Here is a 20,942-nt window from a genome sequence, read left to right on the forward strand (position 1 = left end):
TGTTTAAATTCTTAATAGTTATGATTAAATTCTTAATTTTTAGATTTGTAGATTCTTATTGTTTATGAGCTTAAGAGATTTTTTACATGAATTTTTTTCTCTTTAAGTTTTTATATAATTTGTTTAGTTATTTTATTTTCTGTTAGATATTTTTCTTTCGATTTAATCAACATAATTATTAAAATTTTTCTAAGAAAAAGTTTAACAATTGTTCAAAAAACCATAATAACTATTGTTGTTTATTATTAATTATTAATAAGTGCATTATTTCAATAAGAGAACTAAAATTTCATAGCAACATTTATGTTGTTTAAATAAAAATAAGTAAGTTTCAGATTTTATAATTAGGTGACTAAAAATTTTTTTGAGTAAAAAAACTCCATAAAAATCTTAATTTTAATTTACTTTTGTTCTGAAGTCTATAATGTAAAAAAGAGGACATTGTCTTGTAAACATTCTACAAAAGGATTTTTGTAGAATGTTATACAAGACAAGAATTAAGAATAAAAAATAAATAGCACAGAAAAAGTTTCATATAAAGAAAAAAACAGAATATTAAAGACCAATTAAATGAATCAATAGCTTCATTTTCAAATAACCACAATCTTTACCAATGCAGTCAAACATTCGGAAAATCTTTACCAAAATTGATGAGAGGGCTGCTAAATCTCTAGCTAAATATAAAGTTGTTACACAATTTTGACACATCATGTCAGCTTTATTTTTTATAAAAAAATTAAAATAATTTGACATTAACAAAATTGATAGATTGGATTTTGATTTTTATTACAGAACAGACATTGTCTACACAATACCTGGTCTAAACGATAAAATAGAAAGGAATGGAAAAATAGAAAGGAAAAGAAGCTGAGAAAATATTTTTTGGGATTGTTTTTAAGCCTCGCCCTATTATTCATTCAACCTATGGAGAAATAAACTCTTTCTCTACGCTTTGTAAGATGAGGTCTGAAAATATACTTTATTTAGAAGAAACAACTGCAGACCAGTGTTAGTGCAAGAAAATTTTAAAAACTTAAAACATGCGTCAGCTATAATAGCTCATAGTGCTTAGATAACCTCTGTAGGTAACAGTTACTTAATTCACTTTATTGATTTTGCAATTGTCTGAAATACTTAAACAAAGAAAAAAAATCTTAATACAACAGAGCAGATCATGTGACAGCAGTAGAGTAAAGATGATACTAGAGTCTTCAATTAAAATTAAAAAAAAACAGAAATTCATAGAATAATTACTATTTTCTTATATGTTTTGAAAACATGTTTGTAAAAAAAAAGAAAAAAAATTTTATAATTGCATCTAAAATCAAAGGGATAACAGGAAAAAGAATTCTTCAGGTTGATTTTGCAATGGCATATGCTTGTAAATATTTAATGAAGTATAAAGTTCATCATGGAGTTGAAGCTATGTTTAGTATTGCTGTTTTCAACAATATTAGTTGCAAAACCTCATCTCATCTGTTCCAACTCTTGAGACAAAAGGCAAAGTTAGTCTTTACTGCTTTACTGAAAAATTATTTGAAATATTTATGTCTGAAAAATGTAAAATCGATATTAAAACACTTTTCACCAATAGTCTTCTTTTTTTTATTCAGAAATTCTTTGATTCTTTAATTAAATCTAATATCTCATTTTGAGTCAAATTTAATGACAAATTAAAAAAAATTTTTTTTTGCTCTTTAGTTTTATTTAAAAAAAAAAAAAAAAAAAATATATATATATTAATCAACTTTTACCCTAATTTGATTTCTAGTTCTAGTACTTTTCCTGTTGTTTTAGAGAGCTTTGTCAATTGATTGGTGGACATCTAAATCAGCTTGTTAAAAATATTTCTTTCTTAAACTCTTCTACTTCTTGTGGTCCAGAAAACAATACTGTCATACTCTTACAAAATTATTTTCCAGAACTCGCTTTAATACCTTCTAAACTATTTAATTAGAACTTAACTGAATTTTGTTTTCTTTCCTTCTAGAATATAGCATGTGTGGCTAGTATTTTGAAAAACTTTGGAGAACCCCCTCTAACTCTTATCAAATCTCTCTTTTATTAACAAGATCTTTGAGACTTTAAATAAAAAATTTCTAATAATAATAAATCTTATCTTAAGTCTAGCAGCTTATTCTTTAGCAATTAGTTTTCTTCTTGCTCTACTGCTGACTTGTTAACCATTATAACAAAAAGGTTTGATTGCATTTCAGATAGAAGCAGTGAGCATCCTGAACTTCTTTACTTGGTATATCTAGAAAAATATTAAAATTATTGAGTTATTCTTTTTAATTTTGTATTAAAATTGTGCGTAATGAACAACATTCTCCTTTGTTTCCAAAAATCATAAGGTTCTATCCTTGTTCTTGTGTTGTTAATGATCTTCTTGATAATCCTACCTCTGAAATAATCTCTTCTCCTCTGAGTTTTTCACTTTAGAGGATCACTTTTTTATTGCTTAGAACAGGCATTCAATCATAAATCTGATCTTTTTTATGTGACAGCATGGGGCTTGCAGTGGTTAATGAATTTTAACCCAAACAAGGCTATGTTATTTGTTGCTATGTTGTTTGTTGCTAATAATAGTTACAAGCTTGATTATATTTGATGATTAATGAATGACAACACTCTTAGCGAGTCCTTTATTTTATGCATTTTTGGGTTATCTTTTACTACTGACCTCTCATAGAAACTGTAAATATAATCCATTGCAAAATTAAAAAGTTGGTAAATCAATAAAAAAGGCTGATGTCAGGGGTGATTGTACAAAAAGTTGCTAATTAGTGATGTTTAAGCATATTACATGTTAGCAATAACAATAAACATTGTTTATTTACATTTATTGACACAATAAACATTGTTTATTTACATTTATCGACACAATAAACATTGTTTATTTACATTTATTGACACAAAAATCCCTGAACCTTTCATGATCACCGAGTTAAAGCAAAAAAAAACTCTTTTACATATATCTAAGCAATCACCATGTAACATAATTTGATAAAAACTATAATATGTCAAGACATTTCAATAATTAAAGTTAATAATTGAAATATTTTCTCTGCAGAATAAAATTTTTTCAATGTTTGAAAAGTCTGTTTCTTTCATTTGAAAGAATGTCTCCAGCAGTTGAAAACAACCTTTCAACTTCGGTAGATGTTGGTGGAGGTGTAAGAAATCTCTTTGCTACTTTTGTCAAACCAAACTTTGCTATTAATATTGTTTTCTAATATAAATCTATGAAACTTCAGACCTTCTTCGGAGTTTGAATCAATTTTTGGGATATTGTCAACCCAGCCAGGCATTGTAAATTGCAACATTTCAGTCCTGCTGTTTTGATCTGGTGTCAAAAAAGGATATTGTTCTTTTTTTAATTGTAATAGACTCAAGTTGATCTGAAGTTGGTATATTTTCAGGACTGCCGGTAGTTGTGAATATTGTTTTTTAAGTTAGGAGATTTTTTAGAGTAAGCTGTGGGTGTCGACTTCTTAAATGTAATGAAAGTCTGCTAAGTGATTGAAGTTTTGGATTGCATAATCCACGAGATATTTTCAAATTGCAGATATTGCAAGTTGCATATTTGGAATCACTGGCTGTTACAATAAAATGATTCCACAAATAGCTTTTCTTTCGATTATTTTCCATTGTAAAATTTAGCACCGAGAAACTTTTGATGAAATTATTGATTTTGGTTGCTTCACTTAAATGTTAATTCATTTAAAGAATGATTTGAGAATAGTAACTTGAAACTATTATGTAACGTGATTTCAATTAAAATTTCTACAATTGTTATAATTAAAAATTGATTTACTAACAAACAATTAAAATTAGGAAATCATCATGATCCCACTCTAAATTAAAGAAAAATTATCTAAACTTTTTTTATCTGGAAATTTTTATAAAAGTTATGGTTCATTTTGGTAGCGGTTTGAACTGAAATTTCGGCCGAAACAGGAAAAGTAAAAAATTGTTGAAGCGGAAAGTTTCCGTTCATTACAATAAACATTGTTTATTGTTATATTAGTTGGTAATATTTATTAATATCTTATTATTATAAGGTTAAAAAATATAAATGATAAACTTGATTTTAAGGTGGTAGGGAGGTTATTTTTGGTGTTATATATTTTGCTAGACTAACAAAAAAAATTTAATACATGGAATTCTATTAAACTTAATATTCATCTAAAAAAAAACTTACATTTAAAAAAAGGTTTTTATAAGTCTTTTTGTATGTGACAATAATCCCTGCCATATGGAACAAAACATGAAATATGTTATCTTAATTATCTTATCTGTTATTATTTGTTATTTCTTTTGATTACAAATCTTTCCTTACAAATAGAAAACAAAAAAGTTTATGTCTGTTAACGGATCGAACTCGAATATTTGTGATGTCACTGTTGATGTGCCTCAAGGGTCTGTGCTGGGTCCATTATTGTTTTTAATCTATATAAATGATTTTTCCAAAGCCATATAATTTTGTAGAGTCTATCACTTCGCTGATGACACAAATACCAACAAAATTTCTTCAAATACAAGTAAAACTGGGTTGATTATTTTCAAACCAAGATTAAAAAATCCTCATCATGAATTTAAAATAAAATTAAATAGATCCAATGCAATTCTGCCTAAACTTAGACATCTTGTTGACAAATTAACATTAAAATCTATATATTTTGCCTTATTTAGTTCACACCTCACTTATGGTTGTTTATCTTGGGGATAAAGCTCTTCTATCAAGAATCGTCTCTCTGTTATTCAGAAAAAAGTTATACAAATGATAAATTTTTTACCACATAACTCCAACATAATAGATTCATTCAAGGAACTCCAATTAATGATTTTTCTAATTACATAAAAATTGAAAACTGTCTTTTTTTCACAGTTGCATTAATGATAAGATGCCCTCTATTTTTACAGAATGGTTTACTCCATTAATACATGCTCATACCCAATATATGTCTCAAAGAGGCAGATTGTGTGTTAAAGCTTTTGATACAAAATTTTATGGTAGACATTCCTTTGAAAACTCTGCAATTAGTGACTGGAATTTCTTACAAAGTAAGATAAATACTCTTCATTTCTCTAAACTAAATAAAAAAAGTCTGAAAGAAAAACTTAAATTCTTCTTAAATTCATTTAATTAGAGATAATAGACTTTTCCACTAATGTTATAGTGATATATTCATATATGTATATATATTCTATTCTATTTTTTGCTTTTTTTTGGGTTTGTTTTCATTTATTCTTTTTTATTTTACTTGTATTTATTTTTTGAAACTTGTTCATTTTCTTGTGCTTGTCCTTTATGAATTTATATTGTTTACAAGGTTGCTCTCCTCGTTTTAGCCAGGCTAAATGAGAGTGAACCTTCGAGTCGGTATTATGTTATTTAACACCTTTGTATAATATTTACTAGTAAATATATTGTTGCTGTTATTTGCATTTATTATATTTATTTACATTTAATATTTAATTTATATATATATATATATATATATATATATATATATATATATATATATATATATATATATAAATATATATATATATATATATATTTATATATATATATATATATATATATATATATATATATATATATATTCTGATTCACTCATAACAAGGCTGCAAGCAACCACTATTAATTTGGGAGTTACTCAGAAAAAATAGAGTTATATAGCACAGTAAGGATTGACAGAAGACTTAAAGTGTTGTAGGTTGTATGAGTTAGAAAAACATAAAAATGGGTTAGAGTTCCAAAGGGTTGAAATGCAGTGAAAGAGGCTAGACAAATAAAAGTTTTTAGAGCATGCAGCGACAGATACTGTAAAGGAATGAATCTTTGATATTGGACCAGCTCAGGTAAAGTGGGTCCAACTATGTTTACAATATATTTTTTGGCCTTGTCTAGAAGAGAAAGAGCATTGTTAGAAGAGCCAGCCCAAATATGACAATACAGGGACGAACAAGAGATTTCTAGAGATAGATAATGAAATCAGGATTAAGTAAAAGGAATCAGGAGTAGGAAAATGTTGAGCAAGATAAAAAAGCAACCTTAGTGGATTGGTAATTTAGCAATCGATTGTATGTATGGTTTACATGAAAGGTCAATAGTTTACAATAATCCAAGGCGTAAAGAAGGGGACTCAGTGTGAGGGTTCCCATTTATTAATATAGGAATGTTGACAGTATTGCAATAGTTGTTTGCAGTAAATCATGTTTACAAGCCATTGTGAGCCCCAATCTATTACAGAAGTGAGATCAGATTCAAGATCAGCTGCCTGTTTTAAGTGATCAAAAAGAGAAGACTTTTTGTCAAGACAGGAGTATAAAGTTGAGTTGTTAGCAAAAGAGCTACTTTAGATATAAGGTTGTCTGGAGGATTATTAATGTAAATAAGAAATAAAACAGGACCAAGGATAGAACCTTGAGGTATCCAAGAAGTTACTGGAAATAAAGAATAGTGTTGGCTTTCAAGGATGACTTTATTAAAGCGGTTAGAAAGAAACAATTTGATAATCTCAAAAACTTTCCCAGCTAGACTATATGAAGTATGTGTATATATGAAGTATATATGTATACATATATATATATATATATATATATATATATATATATATATATATATATATATATATATATATATATATATATATATATATATATATATATATATATATATATATATGTATACATATATATATATATATATATATATATATATATATATATATATATATATATATATATATACATATACATATATTTTATATACACAAATATTTTATATATACATATATTTTATATATACATATATATAAAATAGGACTTACGGGTGCTGAAATATTCAAATTAGTAAAGGTGCATGGAATTACTGAGAGATGTGTTTATCGAACTATCCAACGGTTGTGTGAAACTGGTCGTGTTGAAGACCGTGAAAGGTCGGGTCGTCCATAAACAGTTCGTACCTCAGATCGTATTAAACGAATACGCAAGAAAATTCGGAGAAACCCTGAAAGGTCAGCGCGAAAATTGGCTCAGAAGGAAGGAGTACCCAGGGAGTCGATGAGGAAATTATTGAAATTAGACCTTGGATTGAAACCTTATCGCAAGCATAAAGTTTATGGATTGATTGCAAATCAAAAGCTGGCTAGGTTGCAAAGATGCAAAATGTTGTTACGTCAGTATGGTCATTGTGCAGTACAGAATATTATCTTTTCTGATGAAAAGTTATTTGTGATGGAACAAAGTTTTAATGCTAAAAACAATGTTGTGTGGTCAACATTATTAAAGGACATACCTCAGTCTTCAGAAACAGTTCAGCGGTATCAGAATCGAAGTTCGTTGATAGTATGGGCAGCAGTGTGTAGCAAAGGAAAATTGCCATTGGTCTTTATTGAACGTGGCACCAAAATTAATGCAGTATCTTATCAAAAGAGTGTCCTGAAGGCAATTTTGCAACCAGAAGCCAATTTGTTATATACCAATGGAGACTGGTATTTTCAACAGGATTCAGCACCAGCTCATACAGCTAAAACAGCGCAAGAATGGCTCCAACAGAATAGCCCTAAGTTTATTGCTAAGGATGAGTGGCCTCTGTCCTCTCCTGACCTGAATCCACTTGATTTTTGCGTGTGGGTATTATGGAGTCCAAAGTCAATGCTAAACAACATCCCAACTTGGCCTCCATAAAACGAGTGATGATCCGCGAATGGGAAAAATTTCCTATGGAAACCATTCGTGCCGCCATACAATCATGGCGTCATCGATTATCATTGACAGTGGACCGAAAAGGAGACCGATTTTAATAATTCTTGGTATACTTACACTAAATATGTTACTTGATCTGTTACTGTAATTTCAGTAGTTTATGTATATTACATTAAAAATAAATTAATTGTGAAGTACTGACAGAACTTTCCGGTCACCCTGTATATAAATATATATATATATATAAATATATATATATATATAAATATATATATATATATAAATATATATATATATATAAATATATATATATATATATATATATAATATATATATATATATATATATATATATGTACATATATTATATGTATATATATTATACATATATTATATATATATATATATATATATATATATATATATATATATATATATATATATATATATATATATATATATATATATATATTATATATATGTTTGAAAGATGACACCTTGTATGAGAGTATATTATATATTATTTTAAAACATCCAGAAATACAGTTTCTCTTAATACAAATAATATTATTATATAAGAAATTTTCGCTGGGTTATGGATACCAGCATCATCAGCTTGTAAAATATTAATATTTTACAAGCTGATGATACTGGTATCCATAACCCAGCGAAAATTTCGTATATAATAATATCATTTGTATTGAGAGAAACTGTATTTCTTGATGTTTTAAAATTATATATATATATATATATATATATATATATATATATATATATATATATATATATATATATATATATATATATATATGTATATATATATATATATATATATATATATATATATATATATATATGTATATATATATGTATATATATCTTCAAAAGTCATTTCTTGTTATACGATATGTTTATAAATATAGAAATTGATTTTAATAAGAGGCAGCATATAATTATCTTTTAAATATATTTTAGATATAATAATATATTAACGATATTTCATTGACCTATTGTGGTCAGCCTCATCAGGTAATGAAAAAAAACGTTGCAAAACAACATAAAACCAACTGTTTAAAAAAGAAGACATTAAAAAACGTAAAATATAAAAACCAGTCAAATAATACAATAGTGACAGTCAGTTAAATTTTTGTCAAAATTGGTCCCCAAGTTTTTGTTTTCACATTATCCCCATCAACTCTATTTAGGACAGTTTGTCCAATATCTTGTGTTGAATTTTTACTTTATTTATCTCCAGGAATTCCTAACTTTTCTTATCCTGTATTCTGGAATGACTGCAAAGGTTTTAGGATTCAGCCAATCAAAAGTACCACGGCATGTTCTAGAATGTTCCGTGGCTCCTGAACTCAACCATTTTTGATTTTTACAGGCTCTTTGGTGTTTCGCACTTCTTAAAATGATTTTCTTTTTGGTCTCACTAATATATATACTTCCACATGAGCATTTAAGCTTGTAAACACCCGGATTCAAGTTCAGTGGTAGTTTTGCTTTGTTGTTGCATAGTAAGTTATTTAAATTGGAAGGTGAAGTAAATAAAACTCTGATGTTTTATTTTCTAAATTCTCTTTGGAATTTAGGGCCAATAATAAGTATCTAAGGTAGTTTAGCAAACTGCTTATTTAATTATTTAGATGAAGTATTTTTTGAAACGCGGTCTAAATAGTTTTTGGTTACTTTAATAAGATTACTTTTGTTATAGCCGTTTTCTAAAAATGTATCTATGAGGAAATCAATTTCTTGTGAGAGGTGTTTTTGGGAGCAGTTTTGCTCTACAAAGAAACCCTTTAAAGTTGACAGTAATTATGCTTGGTTTGATGTTAGGGTTTGGTTTTATTTGAATATTGGTTATCGCATCCTTACAGTGTATTTGAAATTAATAAAATATGTTCATTGTATTTGTAATAGATATATCTAAAAAGTTAAGTTGTTTTCTTCTTTTTTCAAGTTTATGCAGCCGTGGTGCAGGGGTTAATGCGCTTGCTTTATAAGCAGGAGATCCAAGTTCGAAACGAGAATTAGACATATTTTTACGTCATGGTAAGGAAGGAGGCATGAATTTCCTGGTTTAATGCACTTCCCTGGTGCTCTGTGACAAGATCATTAGGTCTTCTTGGGGCATCTAAATAACAACAACAGCAACAACATAAAAACAAAAACAACAAATAAAAGTTCAACAGTATATTTTATTGAGGGGTTTTGTTCATTTAAAGTTTTAAGAAACAGTTCTTGTTTTTCTTTTGAATCAAAGCGAGCATAGGCATCGTCTACATATCTTTTTTAAGTTATTGGTTGAAATGAATTAACAAAGGCTATATTAAGGTCTCTTTTTTCTATATTTTGCAAAAATCCTTCAGCTATGACTACCATCAATAATAAACCAATGGGATCTGAATTAGGTAAAACTCGGATTTTATCTTCATATAAAAAGTAACACTTGCTTAGTGAAAGTTCAATTAACTGGTGTATATCTAAAAGAGTTAATTTAGTCCTAGTTTTTAAATCCTCTAAATCATTGTTCAATATGCTAATAACAACCGGTATTGCTTCATCGATTGGTACAGATGGATATAAATTTACTACATCAAATGAAACTTGAATTTCATTAGGGTCTATCTTCCATTCTTTAGCATTGTTGACAAAACTACTTGAATTAATTAGTCGAGTTGTATTTTCATGTTGGTTTGAATAATGTGAAAACAAAAACTTGGGGACCAATTTTGACAAAAATTTAACTGACGTCACTATTATATTATTTGATTGGTTTTTATACTTTACGCTTTTTAATGTCTTCTTTTTTAAACAGTTGGTTTTATGTTGTTTTGTAACGTTTTTTTTCATTACCTGATGAGGCTGACCACAATAGGTCAGCCAAATATCGTTTATATATAATTATATCTAAAATATATTTATAAAGTAGTTATATGCTGTCTTTTTTACTAAAATCAATATATATATATATATATATATATATATATATATATATATATATATATATATATATATATATGTATATGTATATATATATATATATATATATATATATATATATATATATATATATATATATATATATATATATATACACACACACACACACACAGGGTAGAAGACCTACTAATGTTAAACATGGATAACTTTTTCAATAATCATTTATTTTGGTTAATTTTTTTTATAGATTAAATATATTGGCTTTTTTAATGTGTTTTCCATTACACTACACAATGTTTCTGATTGAAGGCTCAGTATTTCGTCTTGAATATTTTGCTTCAACTGTCTAATAATCCCTGGTTTATTAACATAGGCTTTGTCTTTTAAATATCCCATAAAAATAATATAGGGCGTAGGGCGTAGTCAAATCTGGCAAACGAGGTGGCCAAAGGAAATCTGATTTTTTTGAAATCAGATGTTCGCCAAAAATTTCATGCAGCAGGTCCATAGTTTGTCTAGCAGTATGCGGAGTTGCTCCATCTTGTTGAAACCACAAATTAAGATTCTGCTCCGCCATTAGCTGCACAAAGTTTTCAATCATTGTTCTGTAAGAAGCTCCTGAAATCGATTCCGGCATTCCATCCTCATTTTTGAAGAAGTATGGGCCGATAACTCTAGTAGCCATAACACCGCACCAAACAGTACATTTAGATGGGTGCAATTGATGTTGGTGTGTTGTCCTTAGATTTTCAGAGACCCAAAATCTACAGTTTTGTTTGTTGACATTGCTTTATCCGACATCAAAACATTATTTAAAAAATCAATTTGTGTGGCTAATTGTGTAAAACGAATAGCAAATTGTAGTCGTTGTTGGTGATCTTGCGGTAGTAGTGTTTGCACAATTTGAATTTTGTATGGGTACATCTTAAGATCCAATTTTAAAATTCTATGCAATGTCGTTCTGGAAATGCTCAATTGGCTAGAACGACGGCGAGTTGAGACAGATGGATCATCTGCAACACTCTGCCCCACAGTTTCCAAGTTTTCTTCAGTGCGAATATTTCGATGGGCACCTCGTCCAGGACGGTAGGCCACTGAACCCAGTTCCTCAAAACGACCAACCAAACTGCTAATCATGAAAGCTGTGGGAGCTGTTTTGGAATTAAAATGTTGCTGATATTTACCCTGCGTCAAAACAATTGATCGTTGACAAGAATAGAAAAACTCGATAATTTTAACGCGCTGTTTTGTACTGTATGGTTCCATAATAAATCTCCAAGAATTCAATTATAACCTAAAAAAAGAGAAAAATAAATGTCAAAGAATAAAAAAGTTATTTCCGTTTTTCATTAGTAGGTCTTCTTTGGCCCACCCTGTATATATATATAAATGTATATATATAAATACATATATATATATATATATATATATATATATATATATATATATATATATATATATATATATATATATATATATATATATATATATATATATATATATACTTTATGTAATTAAATGAATAAAAACAAATAAGTAGCGGGACTTAAAGTTTCATGCCCGAAGGCAATCATCAGCCGTGAATACAAGCAAAAAACGTTAAAAAACTGTTTAAAAAATTTAAAAATGTTTAAAATGTTAAAAATGTTTAAAAACGTTAAAAAACTGTTTAAAATTAAATACCGTAGAACGGATTCAGATGTGATAAACAAATTTGAGTAAAAACAAAACAAGAAGCCGTTATAGTTCTCTAGTCTCCTGTGTCAAATAAAGAGAGCAAGAATTTCTTTGAATGTCGACACTGAGATACAATTTCATTCTTTTTGTTTAGTAAATTTGTTCCACTATGTGATAAAATTACATATTTTTTATAGAGACAGGTGGCATATTTTTGTTGTAAGATTATAGGGTCTGCAACGTTTAATTATTCTCCACATTAAGATAGGTTTTATGTTTTGATCTTTCAAGCTCCATACTTCCTTTTAAAGTTTAGTGTCATTTCTGTATTTAACTGAAGCAAAGGATTTTAGATGATTAGCGTATCTTAACTTAAACGATGTGTGACTAATACCAAAATATACTTTTTTGTTACCTTCGTTATTAATTGTAGCTTGTTAAACAATATTGTTGAACAAACACTGTTTGTTTAATGGACAAATTAATTTATTTACACAGTTACATTGCTTGGTTTCTATTTGCTTGTTGTTGTGCAATATTTTATGATTGTGTGAGTTGATTATTGATTTCAGGTTAGGCATGCAGCTGTAACTAATCTTGATAGAATTTCGATTAAATATTTTATGAAGCTTGTGGCCTGGTGGAAAATGAAAATCTATGAGAGCCAGAAAACGGTTACCTATTTTTGTTTGGACATTTACACTGTGCGGAGGGTTGTACCAAATTATATTTCGCTTGCGATGTTTTTTTTGTGCTTGGATTTGTTGTGGTTGGTAGATAAGCTTTGGGTTATGTCCTGATTTTTTAAGAGCTTCTTCATATGCGGTAGTGGTGTAGTGGTAGAGCGCTCACTTCATATTCGAGAGGTTCCGAGTTCGATCCCCACCACGTCCCTGGTAGTACCGCGCTCAACTTGTTTCTCCGCGCAGCGGCCTTGTTCGTCAAGTTTCGTGTTTCAGAGTTATAGAGTTGAGAGAAGGTTATAGCCACAATTAAGCAGCCTCCTCGTCTTTAGTGGCCTTTGGGCCTTGGGGAGGTGAATTAACATAAAAAAAAAAAAAAAAAAAAAAAAAAAAAAATTGTGGAGTAGAATTCATGAAAGTAGTTTTGTTTAATGACATGGAAGATAATCTTTGTTTGATATTGCGAGGGATTGCTTTAATTATGCTCGGAGTGTGGTTAGAGTTAGTGTGGATAAACCTTAGTTGGTTGTCAGGTTTGCAGTAAGGTTGGAATGAGTTGTTATCTAGATTTAACGTAACATCAAGATAGTTTACAATTTTTATATTAGCTTGGATGGTGATGAGTAGATCGTTACTTTTAAAGATACTTGTTATATGTTTTTTAATTTTGTCCATTTGCTGATCGTTTTTGTTTTTAAATACGGCAAGGCCGTCATCACAATATAATCCGAAATCTTCCTTATTATAATGCTGTGAAATTTGAAATAGTAAAAAAATTCCCACTAGCTCGCACACTTCAACACCATCAAATGCCCCCATTGTGACATCGAACAATCCTCCTCTTTTTTTGAACCATACCGTCTCGTTATTGAAAATTAGGCATTTTCTTGCATGTTTTATTACTGCTTATCTTCGATTTTTATAATGACATGATGTTCAGCAAAAATCAAAGCAATGTTTAAAGTGTTTTGGTTTATTGACGGATAAAAATCGTTTACATCAAAAACTAGAAACTTGTGTAAATATTTACTGCCGATTTTTTTAATCCAATCGATTACATTTTTTGTACTTTGCCATTGATTTAAATAAAGCTTACTTTTAAGTTCACAATTAATTTTAGATAATATTATCTTAGTAATTCTTCCTACCTCATTTTTTGAAGGGTTCAAAAGACGTACAGATGGGTTGTTATCAAAGTTTTCTTTGTGATCTTTTAAAGTGAAGAAACATTCGGACGATCCGTTTACTTCAATTTTTCGGTATACCTCGTGATTGGATAAAATATTTTTTCCATCTTTAATAGTTTGATTTTTTAATTTTGGGTTAGCCTTTTTGTATGTGGTGGTGATAGCATTTGTTAAAAGTTTGTTATATTGCTCTTTTGATAGTTTGTACATATTGGATGTTTTGTCAGCTTGTGCTAGGGTTTTGTCTGATAAACGTATAGCTTTTATATCTTTTTTCATATTGTTTTGAAAAGTGTTACTTACATCACGGAACTTTATTGCTATAATTAGTTTAATAAGGTCTCTTTCAAATATAGACATTTCTTTTATTTGCGGCGGACACATTGCAGATTTAATACCGTAGTTTGTATAACTCATATCGTCTTTGTTAGATCATTATTCATTAAAAAAATGCTTTCCATCTCATCTTTTTTAAGAGTAACTCTGTCTTGTTTATTAATTTTAATTTAAAGTCTCTTTCTGTTGGTATTGGTATATTTTTTGTAGAGTAATTCAAGTTTATTTTTTTCATCGTTTTTACGACTTAAGTAGAGTGCTCAACTTTGTGGAGCAAATATAAGTGAGGTTAGTATTGCGGTGTAAAATACAAAAACTCTTGTTCGTATGACAGTGCTCAATATTATCAAATAATAGAGCAATTTATACTTTATGTGATTAAATGAATAAAAACAACTAAATAGCGGGACTTAAAGTTTCATGCCGGAAGGCAATCATCAGCCGTGAATACAAACAAAAAACGTCAAAAAACCCTTTAAAAAACTTAAAATTAAATACCGTAGAACGGATTCAGACGTGATAAACAAATCTGAGTAAAAACAAAACAAGAAGCCGTTATAGTTTACTAGTCTCCTGTTTCAAATAAATCTCAGTGTCGACATTCAAAGAAATTCTTGCTCTCTTTATTTGACACTTTATATGACACATATTCAACAAATTTCCCCCAGTTTTTTGATGTCTTTGAAATTTTTAGCTTTTTTAAAAATCTTTTCTTTTGTTAAAGTGTATAATATGGATACATATGTTTGTATATAATCTCTATAAAACTTCACAAGTATATTGTATTTTAAAAAATCTTAATAAATTGAAAAAATAAAGTGGCTGGTGGTAGGACTTGAACCATGGCTTTTTTGTTCAGAAGCTCTGCGTGCTAACCATTCAGCCACACTGGCCCATCGACTAACATCAACTTTTAAAACTATATTAAAATTGTTTTTAACGGAAATAAAGGCTATAGATCAAAATTAAGGAGCGGTTGACACCATGCAGTTTTCAAGTAAAAGTGAAACTGTAAAACTTGATATATGTTTTAGTATGTTTTAACATTACATAATTTGAAGTTTATGTGCATTAGATATTTGCATACACTTTCGTTCACGTTTTCTTATAAAACAAAGCTGCTGCATTTCTTTCTCGCCATTAACTCAGTTGCAATGGCTGCCAAGAGTTCTGTGTCAAACATGCTCGAAAGGGCACTACTGCTGCTACTTCTACTATTAAGTTCAGCAATATTATATAGATAATTAGAAAAAATGCAGGTAAAAAAATAAAAGATGAAGGTGGTCTGGAAAACTCAGTAAATAATAATTAATCAAAATTTCCAAAGTTTCCTTGAAATTAAGTTTAGTGTAGGGCTTTTTTTTTATAAGGGCCTACTAGCGATATATATAGTTTTTTAACAAATAAAAGAAACAAACAATGTAAGACTAAATTACTACACAATATACAATTACTCAAAGATATAAATAATCTTGATAGATATCTTATTTCTTTGAGCATTTGAAGCCTGATATTAAATTTTGCATGGTATTATATTATTGATATTAAATTGGCATGGTATTATATTGATAATACATTTATATTATCAAAATTAAAATGGTAACTTTTATATAGGATAAGAATAGTTTCTATATATAATGAGAGTATCACAGTTGTTAGAAGGTATAACATGACAAATAAACATTCCTAATCAGTATATTTAGATATTTAACTAACTTATAGCTAATTTAATTTCTTATTAAAAATATAAGTTAAATTGGTGTTTATACATGTAATTGTGCTTTTAATGATGATGTATTAAAAATAAACTAGAATAAAGGAAAACTATTTCAAAAAAAAAACTAAAAAATTGCTTAAGAAAGCAGCAATTTTGCAATGGTAATTTTAGTGCTTTTAAAATTAGCATTGATGAACCAAAACTTAGGCTTTAAAGTTTAAAGGTTGTTACTTTTTTAGCTAGAACATCAAACAAGCAACCAATTATGTTAGCTTTTTTGCTGCAGTAATTGTGTTATATTACTAAATTACCTTACTACAAAATATAATTTTGTCCATTTTAACAAATTTTTAAGATTTAAAATGCTAAAGTGAGTATAGCATTTTTCATATTTTTAAGGATTTGTAAAAATTGTGTCCACAAAGCCTAAAAGCAAGTAGAAGAATCCTAAAATTTAGAAAATTTAAAACAAAGAAATAGAACAATCATATAAACTTTTATATAATAATAACTCATTTTAATTTTTCAAATCAAATTCTTAAATAAAAGTACAAAAGTTTTTTTTCCTGATATTTATTAATTATAACAAGATCAATTTTGAAAATTAATATCAAAAATTGCTTTTGATGTTAAAACTTACAATAACATATACAATACAAATATAATCTTAAAAACAAATTGAAAAACAATAACTTATAAAAGTTGTCTGTATAGTTCAAAAACTGTATTGTACATTATTATTTTAAGATATTTCGTTTTTATAATTTTTAGTTTTTTCTTAAAATATACTAATTACATAAAAATTTTAAAATTTGTAAATTTACTAAATATTGTGAAGTCAAAGTTAAATATGTAATTGCTTTGTTTTTGCTAGGCAACTGACCAATCAAAAATGACACCACTGCATTGCTCCTCAAGTGCTGGCTCCTATAATGTATGTCATCTGTTGTTAGAGTATGGTGCAAAAATTTTATGTCAAGATAAGGAGAACATGACTCCTTTACATTTTGCTGCTATGGAAGGACATTTAGGTATTGAAAATTAATATGCAAATATGTAACTACAAATCAAATTACCACAGTTATCAAAATGTATGCTATCTTAAATTTTTAAAATATTGTATTAAAAGAAAATATTTTTTTAGTCAAACTTAAAACTTATTTTGACAGTCAAAATCAGTTTGCGTTATGTTACATAGAACCTACATAGTTAAATTTCATGGAGTCAAAATATCATGAAAGTTTTACAAAGGAACTCTAACTGCATTTATTTAATTTTTTTAATGATTTCTGTTTTTTTTTATTGGTTAGAATTATTTGAGATATTATTAGATGATGTCTCAACCAATGATGTCTCAACCAACTCAAAATGAAGATTTTGGATATTTAGGATTCTTTTGACTTGTTTTAGATGATTAAATTAAAAAATTAAAAAAAAAGTTTGCAATCCATTTTAATATAACTAGATACAATTTTGGTCATAATAGTTTATTAACCCTCCCATTATGAGTTTTTATCACTCATATGACACCAAAAGTAATTTTGCTTCATGCAATGCTGACCATAAAACATATTTATTCAGTATATGTCTTGAAAATGCAATGAAGTATGACTGTGAATAGTTGTATAAATGCATTGTGCAAGTAACATGTTTTTTTGTTAGTCTAGTTATGGCTAAGAAATGTTTTGAGGAACTTAGTTGTACAAATAGTTATTACACATGGATGGTGTTGTGTTTGTTAAAGACTGGATTACACAATAAGGTGTACTATTGGTCTATCATTGATGTGGAAGTTCTTCTTTTTTCAATCCTATTGAGAACTGATAGGCTATTGTTAAGAAGATAGCGCAAAATGCCTGCTGATAACTCCTGATTAATGAAAAAGGTTGATCTATTTCATGCTTGACTTGTAAACTGTGTCTCAACAAGATAGTGAAGTTTACTCACCACAAACTAAAAATGTTTGTTAAATTATTATTTTTATTGTTTGTTTTGCGTATAATAAAGCTGTTTTCATCACTTTTTTTTGAGCTTTCAAGAGATATCTTATAATTATGGCTAGCATTGAAGAAATTTTAATTTTTTACTATTACAAGCTAGTTTATACTATTCAGAAGTCTTATCTCAGTTTGCCTCAAAGAAACAAACAAATTAAACTTTTTTTTGCAAAAATTAGAGATTTAAAATTATAAGAAGAATGTTTTTGTGTCATCAAAAATGATTAAACAGCTGGAATGGAAAATTAAGAAGAAATTGAAATCGAAAAAGCTGCTAAAAAGACAATCTTTTAGTTTACTTTTTATTTGGAAAAAAAAACTATCAAGAACTTCATCATATTTTTATAAATCATAAAAATGTAACAACAAAAAAATATACTGAAGAGAGTCTGCTGTAATAATATTAAAGTTATTGATCATATGTTTATTTTCATGGTGACACTGACAGTGCAAGTTCATTTTGATTGTTTAATAAATTCAGTTAGTGAAATTGAATGATATTTCTCCATCAAGCATAAATTGCATGATTTCCTACCAGGTTTAAACTGTTCAATCTGGTCTAGAATTTTCAATATGAAGATAGGATTTAAGCCTTTTTATAATGATATGGGTTTTAATGAATAACACAATGTTCTCTTAAAATCCACTAGACTTTAGGGCACTATATACATACACAAAAAAAAATTATTATTTTAGATTTTACTGAATAGTAATTGAAACTTTCAAACTAAAAATGAAAAAAATAAATTTATCAATGATTTTTTGATTACATATTTTTTACAAAAAATATGATTATTTTTTTTTGCTTTTTAAATAAGGTAAATTTAAATTACCTCAAAACTGACAACCAACTTAAAAAATGTAGAAATAATATTATGGACAAATATTATAGGATGTTAATTATGCTTCTAGTTGTAAAATAGTTTGTCACTTTCTTTGACATTTGATACAATCCTTTTTTTTGTTCAGCAAAACGTTTTTGCTTTAAAAAGTTGCTTGTAAAAATTATTTGTCTTTTTCCTTTTATCTTCTTGTTAAAAATTTAGTTATATTTGATGTGAAGGTATACTCAAGCAAGGAAATCTTTTTTTGAAAATAAATTGGTAAAAAATTCTTTTAAAAAATGTTGCAAAAAAAAGAAAGAAGATATTTAAAAAAAAAAGAAGAATTAACATAATAAAATATTTTTTTCGTTTATCATCTTGCATCAGCAAGAACATTTATTTAGGCAATTTCTCATAACAATCAATAACAAAAATAATTACCCAATTTAAAAAATAAAATAAAAAACAAAGCAAAAAATTATTAGCTGAAAAATAGTACACGTTAAATTTTGTTTTATATTAGTGCCACTTTTGATATTTTAAATTTTTTTTGTTTTTTATAATAATAATAATAATAATAATAATAATAAGCTGCAGCAAGAAAATATCAGCATTAAGGACTAAACTAAATAAAAGTGCTAATTTAGCACAAAGTAAATATGTTTTTTGTTTTTTCTCTCTCTCGCTTGAAAGGGGTAGCAACTCTTTAGCTCCTTGTCAATAGACAAAGATTGACAACTCCATTAAGGAAGAAATTAAATCTAGTAGAGATGGCTCGCATGTTATTGTTCAGGTCAGATGCATTAAAGAACTCTTTGAGGAGATGCTGAGAGTGTCCTCAAGTTATTCGATCATATGGATGGCCAATTTGTGGTTTAAGCCAACAAATATTTTCTAAGTTTTAATAAACTTGAAGTTGTAGATTAAATCACCTCAATTGCGTCTTTCATTTAGTGAGGTGAGATGAAGATGTGATAATCTGGCTTCACTGCATAATGCTCTAAGAAGCGCAATTTTTTTGGTGGCACGGTTTTGAACTTTTTAAAGATTTTCAATGTTGTGTGCAGAAAATGAGTTCCATAGAGGAGCAGCATACTCGAGATGAGGTCTGACCAGCGATGTGTAAAGTCTCTTCCAGACTTGTGCATTTTTATAGATAAAAGCTTTCTTTAGTTGACCGATGACAGAGTTGGCTTTTGATGATACTATTTTGGTATGCAAGTCCCATTTGAGGTTGTATGAACTGCAAATGCCAAGCTCTTATTCGTTATAAGAAGAATCAAGAAGCTGGATCCCATGTGGAGTCAAAATATAGTATTGGTGCTTAAGAATTTTGTTTTTGTTGAAGTGTAAGATAAGGCACTTTTTGTAGTTTAGACGTAAACGCCATAATGTAAAAAGATGTAATTTGATTTATGTCGTTTTGGAGCATAGTTGGGCTGTCAGGGGTCAAATTGGTGGAAATAACTTTACTGTCATCAACATATAACTTCATTGGATTGCTAACTGGGTCTGTAATGTTATTGATGTATAAGTCGAATAGTGGAATCCCACAAGTCACTAGTGGAATCCCACAAGGATCTGTCCTAGAACAGATCCTTGTAGGACTCCACTAGTGACTGATAACCAATCTGAAGTAATAGAACCCATGGCAACATGCTGATGATCAAACAGTCTTTGTATGCAACATATACAGATTTTTTGAAAATGCTACCTCAATTTTGGATTCACCATTTAATTAAACATCACCAAGCGTCTGTTTATCGCCACCAAATAGATAATATTATAAATGGTGAATTATTAATACACTTTGATTTTAGCCAAAACTATTGCTGTACTCATCAAGAACAAGTTCAA

At 28.1% G+C, this 20,942-nt stretch overlaps 1 protein-coding gene across 6 annotated transcripts in view; it reads left to right on the forward strand.

Annotated features, from left to right (window-relative positions):
* LOC101236772 (transient receptor potential cation channel subfamily A member 1) overlaps window positions 1-20,942 on the forward strand; it is a 103,134-nt gene that overhangs the window by 27,757 nt on the left and 54,435 nt on the right. For all 6 annotated transcript variants that reach the window (XM_065793163.1, XM_065793162.1, XM_065793164.1 and 3 more), the window contains one exon: window positions 17,139-17,295. In XM_065793163.1, the coding sequence (XP_065649235.1) occupies window positions 17,139-17,295 (157 nt within the window). The remainder of the gene's footprint in view (window positions 1-17,138; window positions 17,296-20,942) is intronic.

Source organism: Hydra vulgaris, chromosome 03 (assembly GCF_038396675.1).
Source record: "Hydra vulgaris chromosome 03, alternate assembly HydraT2T_AEP".
NCBI classification, from domain to species: domain Eukaryota; kingdom Metazoa; phylum Cnidaria; class Hydrozoa; order Anthoathecata; family Hydridae; genus Hydra; species Hydra vulgaris.